This window comes from Zootoca vivipara, chromosome 12, assembly GCF_965207765.1.
Source record: "Zootoca vivipara chromosome 12, rZooViv2.hap1.1, whole genome shotgun sequence".
In the NCBI taxonomy this organism is placed as follows: domain Eukaryota; kingdom Metazoa; phylum Chordata; class Lepidosauria; order Squamata; family Lacertidae; genus Zootoca; species Zootoca vivipara.
In genome coordinates, this window is record NC_142595.1 from 43,094,232 (window position 1) to 43,115,759 (window position 21,528).

At 41.3% G+C, this 21,528-nt stretch overlaps 2 protein-coding genes across 2 annotated transcripts; both read left to right on the top strand.

Annotated features, from left to right (window-relative positions):
* Window positions 1–5,918, top strand: LOC118078233 (vomeronasal type-2 receptor 26-like). The gene is made up of 6 exons (XM_060281300.2): window positions 1–20; window positions 844–1,135; window positions 1,867–2,700; window positions 3,139–3,366; window positions 4,578–4,704; window positions 5,017–5,918. The coding sequence occupies exons 1-6, from the start codon at window positions 1–3 to the stop codon at window positions 5,916–5,918; spliced, it is 2,403 nt and encodes an 800-aa protein (XP_060137283.2).
* A 3,474-nt stretch (window positions 5,919–9,392) lies between these two features.
* Window positions 9,393–20,081, top strand: LOC132592980 (vomeronasal type-2 receptor 26-like). Its single transcript, XM_060281301.2, has 6 exons — window positions 9,393–9,580; window positions 10,978–11,269; window positions 13,050–13,445; window positions 15,631–15,852; window positions 17,080–17,206; window positions 19,180–20,081. The coding sequence occupies exons 1-6, from the start codon at window positions 9,393–9,395 to the stop codon at window positions 20,079–20,081; spliced, it is 2,127 nt and encodes a 708-aa protein (XP_060137284.2).
* The last annotated feature ends 1,447 nt before the right edge of the window (window positions 20,082–21,528 follow it).

Consider the following 21,528-nt stretch of genomic DNA (forward strand, 5'->3'; position numbering starts at 1 on the left):
ATGCTTGCTGATGAATATGCGTAAGAAGATTTTTCATCCTCTGGGTAAAAAATGTCCCAAGTAGGGGAAATACTAGATAACAGAAGCAACACTATGTTCAAGAAGCAATCTGCTCGTGGTGGCAGGTGCTCAATGAAACTTGTAAGATGGAAGGCAGGGAGACCAACAGTAGGTGGAGTTGGAGTCAAGAAGGAGAAGAGCCACCCCTGAACTGGTTGTAAATAGAGAAGGGGCGGCGGCTTTGATTTCATTCACAATTAAAAACAGCCTACCTCTTTCACAATTGCTGGAACGATAGGGGAACTGTAAAGAGCTATCCCTTCAAATTCACACTTTCCTGAATTCCGCAATGCAGTTTTCCATCAAAGTAGTGTGTACAAAAATGCAAATAATAGGATGAAATGTCACTTTGAATACATATATTGTTACAGACAGCATACAAAAATGTGTTGCAAAACTGTGTCTTTTACACAAAATTTCATAAAATCATGAGTATGTTAGGTGGAATTTACAATGAAACTGATATATTTTCATGTATAAGCTTCTTGAACAGAAAAGGATGACAAGTGGGGAAATCCATGAACTAATCCCCATGGGTGCATTAGCATTTTTTTGGTAGGTTTACTCTTTATATACAGTACTGAACATCATCTTCTTGCATTCTTTATATATTTGCCTCAATGATTCTGTGCAGTGCAAAGCAAATATTTAATGGAATTGAAACTCCCTTCTCTTCCATGCAAAATAAATATATAGGTTTGATGAGTGATAGTCTGCAGATTATACACCAGCGGAAGCAGGAAAGCCCATTATACACATTATCTTTTTTTTCTCTTGCTTCAGCGCCGTTCCAAAGAACTACCAGCATGCCCTGTCCTTAGTCTTTGCTGTGAAGGAAGTCAATAAGAACTCCAAGATTTTACTAAACATCACTCTGGGATTCCAGATCTATGACAGCTACTTCAATGCAAGGATGACTTATCAGAATACTTTGAATCTTGTCTCTAGCCATGAGAAGACTGTTCCCAACTACAAGTGTGGCGCTGAGAAGAACCTGATAGCTGTCATTGGGGGTCTTGACTCTGAAACGTCAATCTACATGGATTCCATCTTAAGCTGCTACAAGATTCCACAGGTGACATGATTCTAAATGGGTTGAAGCATTCGCAACTGGGGCATGTTTTATTATTGTATATTCCCAGGCTTTGGGTTGTGAGTGAAGGAAGAAATGTGTGTGAAGGGAGAAAAGGATTTGTTACAAAAACAAAGCTGGTGCACTCACTTTAGAGTGGGGAAGAGTCACCAGTTGCAGCAAGTAGGACAATATTTTGGCTTCGCAGAAAAGCTTCTGATAAAAGCAGGAGGCGCTTGATGTCAAACTTTTTTTTGGTTGTTTCAATTAATCTCATGGTGGAATTGGTTTATATGGTTTATTTTCCAGTATAAGGTCCAAGTGGAAAACAGGAGAATGAGTGTAATATAAAACTCTCGGAGTGTCCCTGGACCTAGTATCAGATGTATGTGCAACTTCTCATCACACTTGGAAGGTTCAACAGACGTTCTTAAGAATACAATTATCAATTAGGATTGGGCTAAGCGATCCTGAGCCCCATTGCTTTGTAGGATAGGGTTTCTCAAATCGTACTTGCCCTTAGCTTACAGTCCATATGCCAGAGTCCAAAAGCTAAAAAATAGGATGAAGGAGAAGGATAATAAGCAGCCTCTGGCACTTGGCCTTGATGTTAAAAGTTCTTAAAATGACCAACTTGAACAGAAACAGAGACGTAAATTACAAGGAGCTAAACAGAACTTCTGTCTCTGTATGACCTTGGTCCCCTTCTCTCTCTCTCCTCTGTTCATGTCTAGGTCACCTATTCTGCAGCAGTGAGTGCAAAACAACATATTTCTTCCTTATACCAAATGGCCCCCAGTGAAGCAGATCAATACAATGGGATTGTTCGGCTTCTTCTGTATTTCCAATGGATGTGGGTTGGGGTCTTTGTTACAGCTGACAATAAAGGAGAAATGTTTGTGAAGACACTGACACACCAGTTTTCCTTGAATGAAATCTGTGCAGCCAGCATTGAAAGATTGCCAAGTGCCAGTCATTTTTTCAACATTTTTGAGGTGATGGAGAAATGTCAGGGAGTGGCCATTTCCCTGAGCAAAATCAATGTCAATGTGTTTGTTGTAAATGCAGACACTTACACCATGAAGTTTTTGCAGTGGATTCTAATAGCGGGTGTAATGTCTGGTGTAGCAATAAACAAGGTCTGGGTTATGACGGCCGACTGGGATTTCTCATCAGAAACATTTCACAGAGATCTAGATATACAAAACTTCCACGGTGCCTTATCCTTTGCCATTCATTCCAGTGAGGTTAAGGGGTTCCACAGTTTCCTCCTGAACTTAAATCCCCACTCTGAGGCCGATGGCTTTATCAGGTTCTTCTGGGAACAGGCATTTGGTTGCCAATTTCTAGATGTGGAGACAGAGGAGGAATCCTGCAGTGGTGAGGAGAAGCTGGAGAGCCTTCCTGGGGCTTTTTTTGAAATGCAGATGACCAGCCAAAGCTATAGCATCTACAATGCCGTCTATGCTGTGGCGCATGCTTTACATGCCATGTTTGCATCCAGAACCAAACAGAGAGAGGTGGTACTTGGTGACTATCTGAGACCTCAAAAGCCACAACATTTCCAGGTAATGTTTAATAGGGAAAGCAATTCTTTCTTTCTTTTAATGAAAAGCCTATGCGCAAGACGAAGGCATTGAGAGTGCACACACACACTTCCACATCCATAGGGGTTGTTGCTTTCTCATTAGCTCTTTATATCTGAAATGACTTACATCTTATATGCATTTATTATTATTGGGTCTCAACACAAAGTTCCGTTATAATAAGCTGCAAAAATATATTGCTCATAAAGATTTCATCTCTTCACATATAAATAATATTTGACAAATACAATCATCCAGACACTGTCAATAAATGTGTCAGATTGTAAAGAGCACAACCATATACAATGTCCCAAATCTTAATGCATTTTTTCCAGCATGCTTGAGTGTCCCTGCAGGTAAGGCTTTGTGCTCTATCATCCCATTTCGATCCAATCTACCTTTCATCCTCTTCCTCTGCAGCTTCAGTCTTTCCTGAGGAGTATTTCGTTTAACAACAGTGCTGGGGACATTGTGTCTTTTAATGAGAACGGTGAACTAGAAAATGGATTTGATATTATCAACTGGTTGACTTTCCCAAATAAGTCCTTCTTACGAGTCAAAGTTGGGAAAATGGATTCTCAAGCTCCACTCGGAAGATATTTCTCCATTAATGAAAAGATCATTAGATGGCACCAGAGTTTTAACCAGGTCTGTTTTAACTTCTAATGTCTATAGTTAGATATTTTGATCATTTTAAAAACCTGGTACTGTACATAAATTGTAGTTTGCTTCATTGAGGCTTCTCATGGTTAGGGATGGGTTGTGAACATGCCACTGTACTGCTTCTGGAACCCAAGGTTACCTAATATTGGCCAATGGAGGGCAGTTAGTGTGGTGGGTGTAGGGACAATATTAGTTCAGTGGAAAGATCTTTAAACTGCAATCTACTTATGAGAAGGGACCCAGGTGGCGCTGTGGGTTAAATCATAGAGCCTAGGGCTTGCTGATCAGAAGGTCGGCGGTTCGAATCCCTGCGACGGGATGAGCACCCGTTGCTCATTCCCAGCTCCTGCCAACCTAGCAGTTCAAAAGCACGTCAAAGTGCAAGTAGATAAATAGGTACTGCTCCAAGCGGGAAGGTAAACGGCATTTCCGTGCGCTGCTCTGGTTCGCCAGAAGCAGCTTTGTCATGCTGGCCACATGACTGGGAAGCTGTATGCCGGCTCCCTCGGCCAATAAAGTGAGATGAGCGCCGCAACCCCAGAGTCGGTCACGACTGGACCTAATGGTCAGGGGTCCCTTTACCTTTACTTATCAGTAGACAGTGGTCTGCCACTCTGACTTCATTCCATATATTTCTGTAGGCCCCCTTTTGAGATGATTTTATAAATGTGAATAAATGTTTTTGAACTAGAAGACACCAATGATTTTATGCAGGTGGCTGCCAGAAGACCATTGCAGCTTTTTTAATTTTTATTGAACAGGCCTGCAACATACTAACAGCACAAGACTTTGAACTTTAACAATTGCACTCCGATCTCAACAGTGGTCACAGAAATAATTTCAACTCTTACTCTGCACAGATTTTGTTTTCCATAACTTGTTCATACATATACACGATTCCTATCTGAAATCTATTTTACTAGTCTTAATATGCCTCAGGGGTTAACCAGAAAGAGCATCTGATACATCAATGACATTTATGTTCCACTGCAATGGAATTCAGGCAAATCAGCTCATTCCTACTCATTTGGATACACAGACAAGTTACCTCAACCAAAACTGCATTAAGAATTTATTAGATTCATAACAGTCTCATGGACAAAAAGCCACCTCATTTCAGTGGAACACCTAGTTGAGTCAAAGAAAAAAATGAGGAGAAAATGGAATACATATTCTATTGTCCGCTTTTTAAATAGGTTGTGCCCCTCGCCCTGTGTAATAACCACTGCCACCCAGGTTACAGCAGACAAAGGAAAGAGGGGGAGCCATTTTGTTGCTATGATTGTGTTCCATGTCCAGAAGGGAAGATTTCAAACCAGACAGGTAGGGGGCATCATTCTATTGCATAATTCTTATTGAAAACATCTGTTTGTTTGTTTTTTTTAAACTATACTATACTGAGAGCATTGGAAGAGGAATCCTTTAAAAGAAAGAAAGAAATGGGTATTTTAGTATTAAAAATATAATTTAAAACCTACCAAAATCTATTCTGTTTCTTTCCCACCAATCAGTTTCTGGACACAAGTCCAATATGGTGTGGAGGTATATAGCAGTGGAACAGACCCACTGACAGACCCACTTTGTCAGACCCAATTTTTCCCATATTGGAAATAACAACCGACTCTTTTTATATAGATATGAATGACTGCTTCCAGTGCCAAGAAGATCAGTATCCTAACCAAGAGAGAAACCAGTGCATCCCCAAGAAAGAAAACTTCTTATCTTATGAAGCACCTTTAGGCATCAGTTTGGCTCTTCTGGCTCTGGCTTTTTCTGCAACTACAGCTTTGGTGTTTGGAATCTTCATCAAACATCAAAAGACTCCCATTGTCAAAACCAACAACCGGAATCTCACCTACACCCTGCTTATCTCCCTCCTGCTCTGCTTCCTCTGCTCCTTGCTATTCATTGGCCAGCCTCAGATCCCAACCTGCTATTTACGACAAACTGCTTTTGGTATCATCTTCTCAGTGGCTGTTTCTTCTGTTTTGGCTAAAACCCTCACTGTGGTTCTGGCTTTCATGGCTACCAAGCCAGGATCCAAGATGAGGAAATGGGTGGGGAAAAGATTTTCAACCTCTATTGTTCTTGGTTGTGCTTCTGTCCAGGCAAGTATTTGTATAGTATGGCTCTGTACTGACCCTCCTTTTCCGGATGTGGACATGCACTCTCTGCCTGAAGAAGTCATAGTGGAATGCAATGAAGGTTCAGCCAACATGTTCTACTATCTTCTTGGTTACATGGGATTGCTGGCTCTTGTCAGCTTTGTTGTGGCTTTCTTTGCTCGGAAGCTGCCAGACACTTTTAACGAAGCCAAATTTATCACTTTCAGCATGTTGGTGTTTTGCAGTGTGTGGCTTTCTTTTGTCCCAACCTACTTAAGCACCAAAGGGAAGTACATGGTGGCTGTGGAGATCTTCTCCATCTTGGCCTCCAGTGCTGGGACCTTGGGTTGTATCTTCTTCCCCAAATGCTATATTATTGTCTTCAAGCCTGAACTCAACTCAAAAGAGCAGCTAAGAAAGAGAAATAAGTAACAGTCTAACTGTTGAAATCATATAGTGGATACTTCTTAAAATGTTTTAAGGTTTGTGTGTTTATGAAGGGTTCAGCTTTCAGGTTCTCTTGATATAAATGTTGCTTACTACCAGAAATTCATTTGTCAAAATATGGAAAACCTTGCTGTACTTGCAATAAAAATATGTTTAGCAGGAGCTGAAAAATTCGCTCATAAATAATGTGTTGCCAATTCTCTGGCAAAGCCCCCTTGAAAGACTGAGAGCCTGACTTTTTGAAATAGCATGTGGGATTGAAATAATAATTTATTATTGTTATGACTATGGTGTAACTATGGAGCTGACTGTGTGAAATTGGTCTACGGTTTTGGCAATCACTTTCAATGGAATGATAAAAGTATTTATGGGGGGAGTAAAGATGCTCTTGCTGAAATATCAGTTAATTAGTAGTTGGAATGAGATCAGAAGGGAAGTTTGGATATGTGCCCGGATCAAAATGGTGAAGGGTCAAGATCTCCCCTTTGTTTGCTTCAGTCGTGATACATCGTGAATCGACTCTGTGAAAACTAAAGTGAATGCCGCAGATGAAAATGATGGATTACAAAAGGAAAAAATAAAATAAAGAAGAAGAAACTCACTTCACACAGAACATTAAAGGACTAAGCCGCTTGATAAATGAACTAAGAGGCTGTTAAAAATAAACGAAGGATTAATACCAGAAATGCTTTATTGAAACTTTTTGAACCACCAAGGAATGCAGTAGAATGGGAGATCATCACTCCTCAAATTTCAGAGCATGGGAGTCATCCAAAAAGATATATAATTGGGCAGAAAATTGGGATTTTTTTTATTGTATTATACTTCGGAATATATTTACTGTGTTTTTTATTGGATTATTAAGCTGGAAAAGTTAATAAATATTATTTCTAATAAATAATTAAACAAACAAACAAACAAATGTTTTAAGGTTTGTATGTTTGGGAAGGGTTCAGCTTTCAGGTTCCCTTGATATAGATGTTGCTTACTGCCAGAACTTCAGTTGTCAAATTATGGAAAACCTTGCAGTACTTGCAACTTGCTCCAGTATAAAAATATGTGGAGTTTAGCACTAGCTGAAAAATTGGCTCATAAATAATGTGTTGCCAATTCCTTGAATATTGTGAAAAATTCTGTGCAGTATGGTGGGGTTTTTATCATGTACAGAACACAACAAATATAGACACAAAGGATTCCCTCTCCATGAAATTTGGCCTTCCTAATGGTTTTAAGTACTCTACTTATCTAATTTAAATCTCTTTCAGATAAATTTCTTATATGTATTTGCACTTGCACACCTATTATTTTTATTGTATTGCTCTGCTTGATTTACTGCAATTCATTAATATAGAACATGTGACAGTAGAGGTGTAAGAGACCTTAAGGTCATTCAGTCCCAACTCCTGAATGCAGGAATCTCAGCTAAAGCACCCATGACAGATGGGCATCTAAGCTCTGCTTTACAACCTCCAATGAAGATGAGTCCACTACTAACTGATGGAGTCCCTTCCACTGTCTGTCAACCTTTACTGACAGAAAGTTCTTCCTGATGTTTAGTCGTGGAATCTCCTTTCTTGTAACTTGAATCCATTGGTTTGGGTCCTACCCTCCAGAGCAAGAGAAAACAAGCTTTCTTGAGACAGCCCTTGAGATATTTGAAAATGGCAATTATATAAACATTCTATAAAGATATTAAACATATGGTGGCTAAACATATACAGCCCGTTCAACTGTTTCTCCTAAGGCTTGGTTTCCAGACCCTTGATCATCTTGATTGCCCTACTCTGTACACACTCCACCTTGTTAACATCCTTCTTCAATTGTGGTGTTCAGAATTGGACCAGTAGTCCAGGTGTGATCTGATCAAGGCAGAATAGAGTGGGACTATTACTTTCCTTGATTTTGGACCCTGATGCAGCCTAGAATAGAATTAGGTCTTTCTTTGCTATTGCATCATACTGTTGACTCATGTTGAACTTGTGGTCCACCAAGACCCCTAGATCCTTTCCCCATTTACTGCTAGAAAGCCAGGTTTCCTCCATCTTATATTTGTGCATCTGGTTTTTCTGCCTTACGTTTATCCTTATTGAAATTATTTTTTTAACTTAGTCCCAGTTCTACAATGTGTTATGGATATTTTGACTTCTGATTCTGATCCTGTGAGAGCAACTGTCAAGTTTTACAATGAGCAGGAGGATTATTCTGGTGCTTGTGTTGGTAGTGCTGTTCTCTCATATGGTGTGCAAATTCCACAATTTTAAGTGCATTGCAAATGATCCTGTTTATGTCCTGCATACATGGCACCAGCCAGGTGAAATCTTTCTTGGTTGGATTGTGTCTTTTATTATTGTTGACCTCAAGAGACACCACAACCCAGGAGCATGTTAATGTTCCATTGTAAACCACTATTTCTCCCTCCTCCCTGAAATGTGCTCGGATTATATTTCATAAGTGATTCCAATTTTATCCCTGTCAAATGGTGTGTTTACTTCGAGGGAGCCCTGCCCCAGATCGAAAAGAACTTTCATCACCATCTCCAGTATCTTGCCCCCAAAGGGGCTATTTGTCACTGGGCACCCACGCTGCCTTGCCCGTGTGATCGGGGGCGCCTGGGCAGTGTGGCGTCAGCAGGCCATGCGCACATGCCGTGGGGTGTTCTGACATCACTTGCACACATTGTGGGGTGTGTTGACGTGTCGTGCAGATGCCCCATGGCTTGCGCATGGGTCACGGCATGCTGACATCATGTGGCATGGCCTCCTCAATCACGGTGGCAAAGTGGGGTGACATAATGCTTGCAAAAAAACCCCCACAAACCACATGTTAACACTGGCCAAGTTCTCAGTGAGCTATTTCTTCCTTCCTTTGTTAGTCATGATGCTGGACCTGAAAACCTTTTCATGCAAGGCATTTTCTATACTTTGGAACATTTCCTTCTCTGGAGCATAATGGAACACAAGCCTTTCCATTTTCTCCTGGCTAATCCACTATTATTTGGATTATTATGGCCTGGCTAATCCACTATTATTTTCACACCCATTCAGATCTTCCTGAAACCAGGTGCTCTGCCCGATCTGCAAAGCAACAGATAATATCTTCTCAAGGGGGGAAAACATATTTTCTTCGATGATTCTGCTGCACATGGTGTCACAGACCTTGCAATCCCTCCCCCGGGACTGTGTACCATGTTATTATCTTAACACACAGCAATTCATTCTTTCTCTAGCAATATCCATATGGTATTTTGAAGCCCATATGCCACAGAGAAACAGCAGAATGCTTATAAAAAACCAACCCAGTGCCAATGACATGGATTCTACCATTTACACACAGAGGCTAGAGCTGCCAAGGAAACAGAAGGTATGCTGACATTGGGCATTTCAGACTGAAACAGGTGCTTTATTGTTAAGAGGAGAAGGTCATCTCAAGATGTTATGCTTACCCTTCTGGACCTTACTCATGGTGTTCCCTCTATTTTTGACACGTTCCGCTTTGCATTGTGTGATTGACCTCTTCCACGCCCAACACCAGTATTACCAGCCGGGGCACTTTGTTATTGGTGGCATCACTTCACAGTTCTTCTCACCTGCCTTCACTTCAATAGACTTCAAGGAGAAGCCAAAGGAAACAACTGATGATGAATATGCGTAAGAACCCACAACATTTCCCATTTCTGCTGCAGCCATATTTTATCCTAATGCACTTTTTTTCCTACTCTGCCCTTCAGCTGTTGTGTCATAAATTTCATGCGGTTCTCCACAGAAAGGTCATAAGAACTAGCAAATGTAAGAAAGGCCCTGCTGGCTCTGGCCAAAGGACCATATGATCTACACCAGGGTTCCCCAAACTAAGGCCCAGGGGCCGGATGTGGCCCAATCGCCTTCTAAATCCGGCCCACGGACGGTCCGGGAATCAGCATGTTCTTACATGAGTAGAATGTGTGCTTTTATTTAACATGCATCTCTGGGTTATTTGTGGGGCCTGCCTGGTGTTTTTACATGAGTAGAATGTGTGCTTTTATTAAAAATGCATCTCTGGGTTATTTGTGGGGCATAGGAATTTGTTCATATATTTTTTTCCAAAATATAGTCTGGCCCCCCACAAGATCTGAGGGACAGGGGACTGGCCCCCTGCTGAAAAAGTTTGCTGAACCCTAATCTACACTGTGATCTGACAGTGGCCAACCAGATGGCCATGAGAACCCCATAAACAAGTCCTGACCATTACAGGAGACTTCTCAGCTCCCATTCCCAGAAACTGGGAATGAAAGGCATAGTGCCTCCATTGGTGGGGAAAGAACATAGCCACTCTGGTTAGTAGCTATCTCCCTCATTAAAAATGTAACATCTTCATTTAAACTCATATAAGTTGGTAGCCATCGCTAACTCTTGTGGGAATATATTTCATAGTTTACCTAAGTGCTTACTTTCTTTTTTCTTCCCTGGATCTTTCAAAATTCAGTTACCGTACATTGCATGTCCTCCAATTCTTGTGGGATATAAGCATTTCCTCAAATTCTCATGTGTGTTTGTGTGTGATTTATCCACTTTCAAATCGTGAGGTCTGTCCAGCAGAAGCAGCAAAACCCACCACCATAGCTGCCAAGTTATCCCTTTTTTTAAGGGATTTTCCCTTATGCTGAATAGGCTTCCTCGCGAGAAAAGGGAAAACTTGGCAGCTATGCCCACCACATGCACAATCCCTCTATTGTTGTGTGCATTTGTGGCTTTATCCTGCAAAATAAAATCAGGAGGAAAACCAGGCATTTCCAGAAGCACATAATGGATTTTCACAGTGCTGCTTTTCATATCCCCTTCATTGCTTCAATAACCTCTCTTGAATTTGACAGCATGGAAGAGAAGCAGGCGTTCTTTTTTATAAATAATACAGGAATAGATTTAATAATCTGAAGGCAGCCCTGTTTAGGGAAGCTTTTAATATTTAATAGATTATTTTTATATTCTGTTGGAAGCCACCCAGAGTAGCTGGGGAAACGCAGCCAGATGGGTGGGGTGTAAATAATAAATTGTTGTTGTTGTTTCAGCGCAGTGACAAAGAACTACCAGCATGTCCTTTCCTTAGTCTTTGCTGTGAATGAGGTCAACGCGAACCCCAACATTTTATCCAACATCACTTTGGGTTTCCAGATCTATGACAGCTACTGTGATGCCAAGATGACTTATCAGAATATTTTGAACCTCATCTCTCATCATAGGAAAACCATCCCCAACTACAAGTGTGGTGTTGAGAAGAACCTGATAGCTGCCATTGGGGGCCTTGACTCTGAAACTTCAAGCCACATGGCCTCTATCTTGGGCCTTTATAAGATTCTACAGGTAGGAAGAGTGTGGCTGGAATGAAGATTCCACAACTATGGCATATGATTTAGCCTTAGTGTATATTCCCAGGGCATTGGGAGGGGGAGAAGGAGAAGGAGGGGGAGAAGGAAAGGAGAATTTTTTTGACTGGTTAAAACAAACAAGTCTTGCTTATTCTTGTTTAGTCGTTTAGTCATGTCCGACTCTTCGTGACCCCATGGACCCTAGCACGCCAGGCACTCCTGTCTTCCACTGCCTCCCGCAGTTTGGTTAAACTCATGTTCGTAGCTTCTAGAACACTGTCCAACCATCTCATCCTCTGTCGTCCCCTTCTCCTTGTGCCCTCCATCTTTCCCAACATCAGGGTATTTTCCAGGGAGTCTTCTCTTCTCTTGAGGTGGCCAAAGTATTGGAGCCTCAGCTTAACGATCTGTCCTTCCAGTGAGCACTCAGGGCTGATTTCCTTCAGAATGTATAATCATATGTAAAAAATCATGTCAGTAATTACCAGCTAATTATGCCAAACTCTGTCTCTGCGTCAAGGAAAATGCTGTTTGATGAATTAGTTATCTGTAGAAAAGCATGTCAGTAATTTCTGGCTGATTATGGCAAACATTACCTCTTCCGCACTATCATATGTCTGGTGGGCTTCAGTAATTTTCAGCCAAGTAAGCGGGCCCTTTGGCTATTAAAAAATGAGAAGGTTTGAGGATCGTGCTTTAGAAGATTCTACAAATTTTGCTCTGAAGTATCATGTGGAAATCAGAGCTTTTTCCAGCAAGGCTGACTACTCAGTACTATTTTTAGTGTGGTGGACCCAGGTGGGACCCAGGTGGCGCTGTGGGTTAAACCACTGAGCCTAGGGCTTGCTGATCAGAAGGTCAGCGGTTCGAATCCCTGTTATGGGGTGAGCTCCCGTTGCTCAGTCCCAGCTCCTGCCCACCTAGCAGTTCGAAAGCACATCAAAGTGCAAGTAGATAAATAGGAACCGCTACAGCGGGAAGGTAAACGGCATTTCCATGTGCTGCTCTGGTTCGCCAGAACTGGCTTTGTCATGCTGGCCACATGACCTGGAAGCTATACGCCGGCTCCCTCGGCCAATAATGTGAGATGAGTGCGCAACCCCAGAGTTGGTCACGACTGGACCTAATGGTCAGGGGTCCCTTTACCTTTACCTAAACAGAAGGAAAGGTGAAGGGGTGAAGAGCTGGATTGGTGTGATTAAAATGCACCAATGGATCCAATCCAACACTAACCATAAGGCATTTGCACTGCTCCAACCTCTCTCCCATCCTCTATACCTTCCGAATACATCTCAGAGACTTTTGTCCCAAGAGGCCAAATAAGTTCCCCTGACCCACTTCACAGCCACTACTGCCCATAAGGCATGGCAAACGTAGAAAAATGAGCAGCAGGAATGAGGAAGAACGAATTCAAAAACTAATTCTTAAACTCAGAAAGTTATTGAAATTGTCAGCTTGAATAGAAAACCTAAAATAGATGAGGAGTGCCTAAATCAGGCATCCCCTCCAGATGTTTTGGACTACAATTCCCATGTTCCCTGACCACTGGTCCTCTTAGCTAGGGATCATGGGAGTTGTAGGCCAAAACATCTGGAGGGCCGCAGTTTGGGGATGCCTGACCTAAATAATACTGGCCTCTCATCTGAGTTAATTGAAGAGTTCTGGTCCCAATCTCTCCCTCTGCCGAAACATGATGTACTAAAAATGTGTTTGATTATGTAAAGACAAATAAATATCCTACATGGTGATTTTAAAATCCCTCTGTTCTTTGCTAGATCACCTATTCTTCATTTACTCCATCGGTGAGTGAGAAAGACCATATTTCTTCCTTGTACCAAATGGCTCCCAGTGAAGCACATCAATACACGGGCATTGTTCAGCTTCTTCTCTATTTCCATTGGAAGTGGGTTGGGATATTTGTCACAGCTGACGATAAAGGAGAAACGTTTGTGGAAATGTTGAATCACCAGCTTTCCCGGAATGGCATCTGTATAGCTGTCACTGAGAGAGTGGTAAACTACAGTGGTTTTGGTGATACTGGGTTGATAGAGAAATGTCAGAAAATGGCCGAGTCCCTAAGCAAAACAAACGTCAATGTATTTGTTGTCAATGCAGACAAAAACACCAAGACAGGTTTGCAATGGCTGCTACTAGTAGGCATAATGTTGAGTGTGAGTCCCATAAACAAAGTGTGGGTTATGACCGCTGACTGGGATTTCTCATCGGAACCATATCACAAAGATCTGGATATACAAAACTTCCATGGTGCCTTATCCTTTGCCATTCATTCCAGTGAGGTTAAGGGGTTCCACCATTTCCTCCTGAACCTAAATCCCCACTCTGAGGCCGATGGATTTATTAGGTTGTTCTGGCAACAGGCATTCGGTTGCCAATTTCTAAATGTGGAACCGGAGGAGGAATCCTGCAGTGGTGAGGAGAAGCTGGAGAGCCTTCCTGGGGCTTTTTTTGAAATGCAAATGACCAGCCAAAGCTACAGCATCTACAATGCCGTCTATGCTGTGGCACATGCTTTGCATGCCATGTTGGCATCCAGAACCAAACATGGAGAGATGGTGCTTGGCCACTATCTGAGACCTCAAAAGCCACAACATTTCCAGGTAATGTCTAGCATGGAAAGCAGATCATTTTTTTTTTTTAATGAATAGCCCAAGCATATGACTAAATAGAGAATGTTGTTGTTTTTTCATTTGGTTCTTTGGAAAGTTGTATGTATTTATTATTATAAGGCATGGGTGGGCAAACTTTTTCTGCGGGGGTCCGTTCACTGTCCCTCAGAACTTGTGGCGGGCCGGACCGTGAATGCACACACACAAGCCTTCCCTCCCACCCACCCTCCTTCCCTCAAAAAAGAAGCTGCACGGCGGCGGAGGCGCGAGTTGCATCTGGGGAGGCATCGCGGACAGGGGGTCAGAAGAGTGGTGCGGTGGGGGGGGGAGGAAGGTCGGTCACCGCTGGCACTGCTCCCTCTGGCAGTCGCAGGAAGAGGAGGAGATGCACGGCTTTGGGTGCAAGGGGCCCTCAGCGGCATAACTTTTCCTGATAAGGGGAGGCGAGAGCCGAGGTGAGGCGGCGGGAGATGTGAGACTGTGAGAGATTACGTCCCAGAGCACTGCTAGGATGAGTGTGAGGAAAGTTGAGGGTAGAACGGTTGCTTTGTGCTAGAGGGGAGCGCGTGCGAGTGCTGGCGAGCGCTCTGCGTTCCAAGTCCCAACAGCTGTCCATGGGGCACATGCGCAGTAGCGCAAACCCAGGGACACAGGGACTGGACGCAGAGACACTTGCACTTTATTATATCGGATTTCTGATGCTATCAAAAGATAGTTCAAATCTCAATGAAATCTGATATAAAATGCCACAATTAAAAGTGCTAACAAACACAATTGCAACCTTGTTTTTTCCAGCCAAACATGACATATATTTCTATCCAATTGTGATAAAAAACTACTGAAGTACTTTCTTCTGGGTTTGTCAAGCAACACACAGTTTCATTGGTTTGGTGAAATTGGTTAAGCAGTACAAGAGTTTTTGTTGTATTAAAGTCTACAGAAGCATGCTGGCAAATTAAAGTCAAAAGTCTTGCTAATACTGCAATGCTTGCATGGTTTTAGATGGTGCTGAAAAGAGTTGAATGGAAATGTTGAACTTATATTTAAACCTCCTGTCCAACATGTGTGGGGGAAATCTGAGGCCAAACAGGCTGTGAAGCCCGTTTTTTAGCAGAGTAAAACCGCTTATGCAATTTGCACCATCCTGGAAGCTAGGAAATAGGAAATTCCACGATTTATCCCTGTTTATTTGTGTTCTGCTGATCTTTCCTCTGTTTCTACCTGTTGCTAAGAATAAACCACACAAATTTGAAAAACTAAAAAGGTTGACTTACATTCAATGAAGGCAGCTACTTCTTCTAGGCAAAAAATGCTTCTTAGTTTCAAAAATGGAATCTGGGCAGGTATGTGGCTAGAATAGAATAGAATAGAATAGAATAGAATAGAATAGAATAGAATCATAGAGTTGGAAGAGACCACAAGGGCCATCCAGTCCAACCCCCTGCCAAGCAGGAAACACCATCAAAGCATTCCTGACATATGCCTGTCAAGCCTCCGCTTAAAGACCTCCAAAGAAGGAGACTCCACCACACTCCTTGGCAGCAAATTCCACTGCTGAACAGCTCTTACTGTCAGGAAGTTCTTCCTAATGTTTAGGTGGAATCTTCTTTCTTGTAGTCTCCCCCTAAAACTCAAGGGGAGTTTCAACAAATATTGTGAATCTATCCCAGCATGAGAAAACATGTTCACTATTTCTACCCAGTTTACCATTCTCTTTCTTCCACTGAAGCTTCAACCTTTCCTGGGGAATTTGTTGTTTAACAACGGAGACACTGTGCTTTTTAATGAGAAACATGAGCTAGAAGGTGGATTTGTTATTATCAACTGGGTTACTTTCCCAAATAAGTCCTTCTTAAGAGTGAAAGTTGGGGAAATGGATCCTCAAGCTCCACTGGGCAGTGATTTCTCCATTGATGAAAAGATCATTACATGGCACCAGAGTTTTAACCAGGTAGGACCCAATTGCAGCTTCTGAGGTCTATAGGTAGACATTCACCAGATTTGTTTTATAACCATGTACACCCTGATAGAAGGAGTTCCTTTTAGCTGCATTGATTTCTGTTGTCCCCATGTTTCATAAGTTATTTTTCTTAATGTGTAATGTGAATTAAAAATCCAGTAATTAAATATATGTTTCAGAATGAGAACATCCATATGCAACAAGCACAGAAAGCATGCAATGCTAAATTCTGCTTCGTAGGAATCTTAAGTTTCATTTCTGTGATTCATTTCTTTAAAGGTACCAAGTTGCCACTTCTCATCTTTAAAAACATATTATAAAAGGGAAATGCATATCAGTAGATACATTGTCATGCACATTTTCTTTCCCTGAGCCATTTTCTGGCTGAGTGGCTCAGTTGGTTATAGCATGGTGCTGATAATGCAAAGGTCATAGGTTTCATTCTTTTTGACCACTGTATATTCCTGCATTGCGGGGGGTTGGAATACATGATCCTCAGAGTCCCCTCCAACTCTATGATTCTATTATCTTTATTGGCTTGAATATGCACAAATATTGGTGATTGTCACAACCATTGTAAAGTTGTTGTTGTTGTTTAGCTGTTTAGTCGTGCCCGGCTCTTCGTGACCCCATGGACCATAGCACGCCAGGCACTCCTGTCTTCCACTGCCTCCCGCAGTTTGGTCAAACTCATGTTCGTAGCTTCGAGAACACTGTCCAACCATCTCATCCTCTGTCGTCCCCTTCTCCCAGTGCCCTCAATCTTTCCCAACATCAGGGTGTTTTCCAGGGAGTCTTCTCTTCTCATGAGGTGGCCAAAGTATTGGAGCCTCAGCTTCAGGATCTGTCCTTCCAGTGAGCACTCGGCGCTGATTTCCTTAAGAATGGATAGGTTTGATCTTCTTGCAGTCCATGGGACTCTCAAGAGTCTCCTCCAGCACCATAATTCAAAAGCATCAATTCTTCGGCGATCAGCCTTCTTTTTGGACCAGCTCTCACTTCCATACATCACTACTGGGAAAACCATAGCTTTAACTATACGGACCTTTGTCGGCAAGGTGATGTCTCTGCTTTTTAAGTTGTAAAGTTAGTGGTGGTAATTAATTTTTTTAAAACCCTCTGGGTGCCTTATTTCAATGCAGCAGCCAGTTGATGAAAAGGGAAAGAACAAACAAGAATTCAATAGAATACATGCAATACCTTCTCTTTTATGGGCAGGTGGTGCCCCTTGCCTTGTGTAATGATCACTGCCATCCAGGTTACAGCAGACAAAGGAAAGAGGGGGAACCATTTTGCTGCTATGATTGTACTCCATGTCCAGAAGGGAAGATTTCAAACCAGACAGGTAGGGGACTGTATTCTATAGTATATCAACTATATTGAGAACATGTTTGTTGCTAGCTATTTGTGATAAATAGACGCCTTACACAAGACTTGAAGATAAATCACCACAAAAGCTAAATATTTGGGGATCTGGATTACAAATAAAAATACCAATTTATATAAGTATAATTATGTGAAGAAGTGGAAAGATATTTAAATAAATGGAATAAATTGAACTTGTCTTTATGGGGTAGGATATCCTTGTTAAAAATATTAATTATCCCAAAAATGCTCTTTCTTTGCCAGAGGATCCTATTGGGACAAAATGTTTTAAAGGCTGGCAAAGGGATCTTTCTAATTTTATTTGGCAGTGTAAGAAGCCAAGAGTAAGGTTCAAGGTATTGATGGAGCCCATAGAAAGGGGCGGGTTCACGGTCCCAGACCTCACACTCTATTTTGAGGCCGCATGTATGACATGGCTGAAAGATTGGATGTTACTGACAGATTCGGAAATCCTCGACCTGGAGGGCTGGGACAAAGTTTTTGGGTGGCATGGCTACCTGGGTTATGACTAAAAGGACATAGAGGCTTTACTAATTATTTGGTGAAAAAGGCCCTATTCAAAGTTTGGGAAAGAAATAAAATAGTAACAACCAAAACTCCCTGGTGGCTTTCGCCTATAGAGTCATCAGCCATGCATAGAAATAATATGAAGGACAGTTGGCTAACATATAGGGAACTTGTAGAAGAGATAAAGGATTGCCCGACAGTGAAGAAGTTTGAAGAATTAAAAAAAAAGGGGGGGTAGATTGGTTTGAATATTTCCAATTAAAAACAATATTTGAGAAGGATAATAAACTTAAGGGGTTTGATAAAAAAAAAAGATCTCGGTACAGGAAAAGGAAATTTTATACAACAACCAACAGACTCTCTCAAAAATGTATAAATTGTTACAAAATGGAAAAATAGAAAAAGGAGGAGAAAGGTGACGCTATTAAAAAATAGTTCACAAATGGGGACACTACTTCCGGTTTTGCGGAGTTCGTAAACTGCATAGTTCGTAATCAGGGCTGTTCTTAAACCGAGATTCCACTGTACAAGTGTTCTATCATGAGCGATATTATAAATAGCTAACCAGCATATCTTCTGCTTACCTCCACACCTGAAAACTTCATGGATTGCATGGACAGCAACTTTCTTTATCACCAAAATTCTAGAATTGTCAATTCACGGGTATTTTTTTGACTATATTCCTAGGTGTGTTAACTAGGTTATATTAACACCTCCTGTTGATATTAAGCTTCTTTTCGGGGATAGGAAATGCTTTCAATATTGGTAAATGAAATTTCCTACCCTGTTTCTCATATTTTAAGACATACCCATAAAATAAGCCATAGCAGGATTTTTAAGCATTCAAGGAATATAAGCCATACCCCGAAAATAAGACATAGTGATAGGCGCAGCAGCAATGCCGGCCGCGGCAGGAGGAGGAGGAAAAAAATAAGACATCCCTTGAAAATAAGCCTTAGTGCGTTTTTTTGAGGAAAAAATAAATATAAGACATGTCTTATAATATGAGAAACACGGTATTTTACAACCATTTCTACCGGCAGGCTGTTAAACATTAATGTTTAATGAATATTTCTGCATCCAGATATCTTGAAAGATCTTATTGCTAGAATAGGGACTTTCCCCCTCTAAACACAACAAATTTCAATTCTATGGATATGTAAACACAAAGAAACATTTATGGAGCTTATCATTTAGATTTAATTCTGATTTAACTATCCACTGGAAAGAATCCTTGAAAGATAGCTTACTTTATAGACAAAGCATGTTAACATTCTAACAATTTCCTAAAAAAGGAGTTTTGTATTGTGCACACTGTAAATTACATGTAAAATTCAAACATTCCTGATCCTATACCATAAATAGTAGTATCTCAGTGAGACTCAAAATGCTATAACTGTAATCCTGATTTCATTATACTGCAAGATATGGATGATTGTTTCCAGTGCCAAGAAGATCAGTATCCCCAGCAAGAGAGAAACCAATGCATTACCAAGAAAGAAAACTTCTTATCTTATGAAGCACCTTTAGGCATCAGTTTGGCTCTTCTGGCTCTGGCTTTTTCTGCAACTACAGCTTTGGTGTTTGGAATCTTCATCAAACATCAAAAGACTCCCATTGTCAAAGCCAACAACCGGAATCTCACCTACACCCTGCTCATCTCCCTCCTGCTCTGCTTCCTCTGCTCCTTGCTATTCATTGGCCGCCCCCAGTTACTGACCTGCAATCTACGACAAACTGCCTTTGGTATCATCTTCTCAGTGGCTGTTTCCTCTGTTTTGGCTAAAACCCTCACTGTGGTTCTGGCTTTCATGGCTACCAAGCCAGGATCCAAGATGAGGAAATGGGTGGGGAAAAGATTTTCAACCTCTATTGTTCTTGGTTGTGCTTCTGTCCAGGGAAGTATTTGTATAGTATGGCTCTGTACTGACCCTCCTTTTCCAGATTTGGACATGCACTCTCTGCCAAAGGAAATCATAGTGGAATGCAATGAAGGTTCAGCCAACATGTTCTACTATGTTCTCGGTTACATGGGGTTGCTGGCTCTTGTCAGCTCTGTTGTGGCTTTCTTTGCTCGGAAGCTGCCAGACACTTTTAATGAAGCCAAATTTATCACTTTCAGCATGTTGGTGTTTTGCAGTGTGTGGCTTTCTTTTATTCCAACCTACTTAAGCACCAAAGGGAAATACATGGTGGCTGTGGAGATCTTCTCCATCTTGGCCTCCAGTGCTGGGACCTTGGGTTGTATCTTCTCCCCAAAATGTTATATCATTGTCTTCAAGCCTGAACTCAACTCAAAAGAGCAGCTAAAAAAGAGAAATAAGTAACAATCTAACTATTGAAATCATACAGTGGATACCTTTTAAAACGTTTCAAGGTTTGTTTGTTTGTTTCTTTGTTTGGGAAGAGTTCACCTTTCTCTTGATATAAATGTTGTCAAAATATGGAAAACCTTGCTGTACTTGCAATTTGCTCCGGTATAAAAATATGTTTAGCAGTAGCTGAAAAATTCGCTCATAAATAATGTGTTGCCGATTCCATGAATATCATGAAAAATTCTGTGCAGTTTGGTGGGATTTTATCATGTACAGTACACAACAAATAAAGACCTACAGGATTCCCTTTCCATGATACAACATGAAATTTGGCCTTCCTAATGGTCTTACGTTCTTGACTTCTCTAATTTAAATATATTTCGGATATATCGCTTTTATGTATTTGGACTTGCACACCTATTATTTTTTATATATTGCTCTGCTTGATTTACTGCATTTAATTAATATAGAACATGTTATAGTAGAGGTGGAAGAGATCCTGAAGGTCATCCATTCCCAACCCCTGAATGCAGGAATCTCAGCTAAAGCACCCATGACAGATGGCCATCCAACCTCTGCTTTAAAACCTCCAATGAAGATGAGTCCACTACTTTCTGATGGAATCCCTTCTGCTGTCTAATAGCTCTTACTGACAGAAAGTTCTTCCTGATGTTTAATTGGAATCTCATTTCTTCCCAACCTACTTATGCACCAAAGGGAAATAAATGGTGGCTGTGGAGATCTTTTCCATCTTGGTCGCCAGTGCGCGGAATTTGGGTTGTATCTTCTCCCCAAAATGTTATACCACTTTCCTCAGGCCTGAACTCACCAGAAAAGAGCAACTAAAAAGAGAAATAAGTAACAATCTATCTGCTAAAAGCCAAATATTCCAAAATAAACACAGCTGACTGGAACAGGCATTGCCTCTATATATGTAGGAACACCAAATGTTTCCAATGTGTCCCATTATAGCCTGAATGTATGATGTTTAGCTTCAGTCAGAGACTGCAGATTTATAACTGCCCATGTGTTCTGCAGCATATTCTACACTTTTGTCGAATGAATGAGTCCTTAGGCTTCATACACACCATATATTCTTCCAGAATCAATGGACATGGAATCCCACCCCCCAATATAGTCTACACACAACTTTGATCTCTTGTATAGAGTTTGCCCCTTAAAAATGATTTAAAAACCACTAGAAAAATATATGGAAGCATGAGAATTGCTTCAGCAATGGGAGATGTACTCCCACTTTTCTTCTTTATACACCTGGGGCATGTATAAAGAGGTCAACCTGATCAGGGTTATGGTTCTCAAATGCGTGTTCCTCTCTTGTGGATGATGGGACCCTGGACTAATCTAGGTTGAAAGCAGTCCCACAAATAGGGTGGGAAAGGAAATATCTCAGATGTCAAAGGTAAAGCTGTGTAGCTATGGTGCCACACTGTCCTCTCTG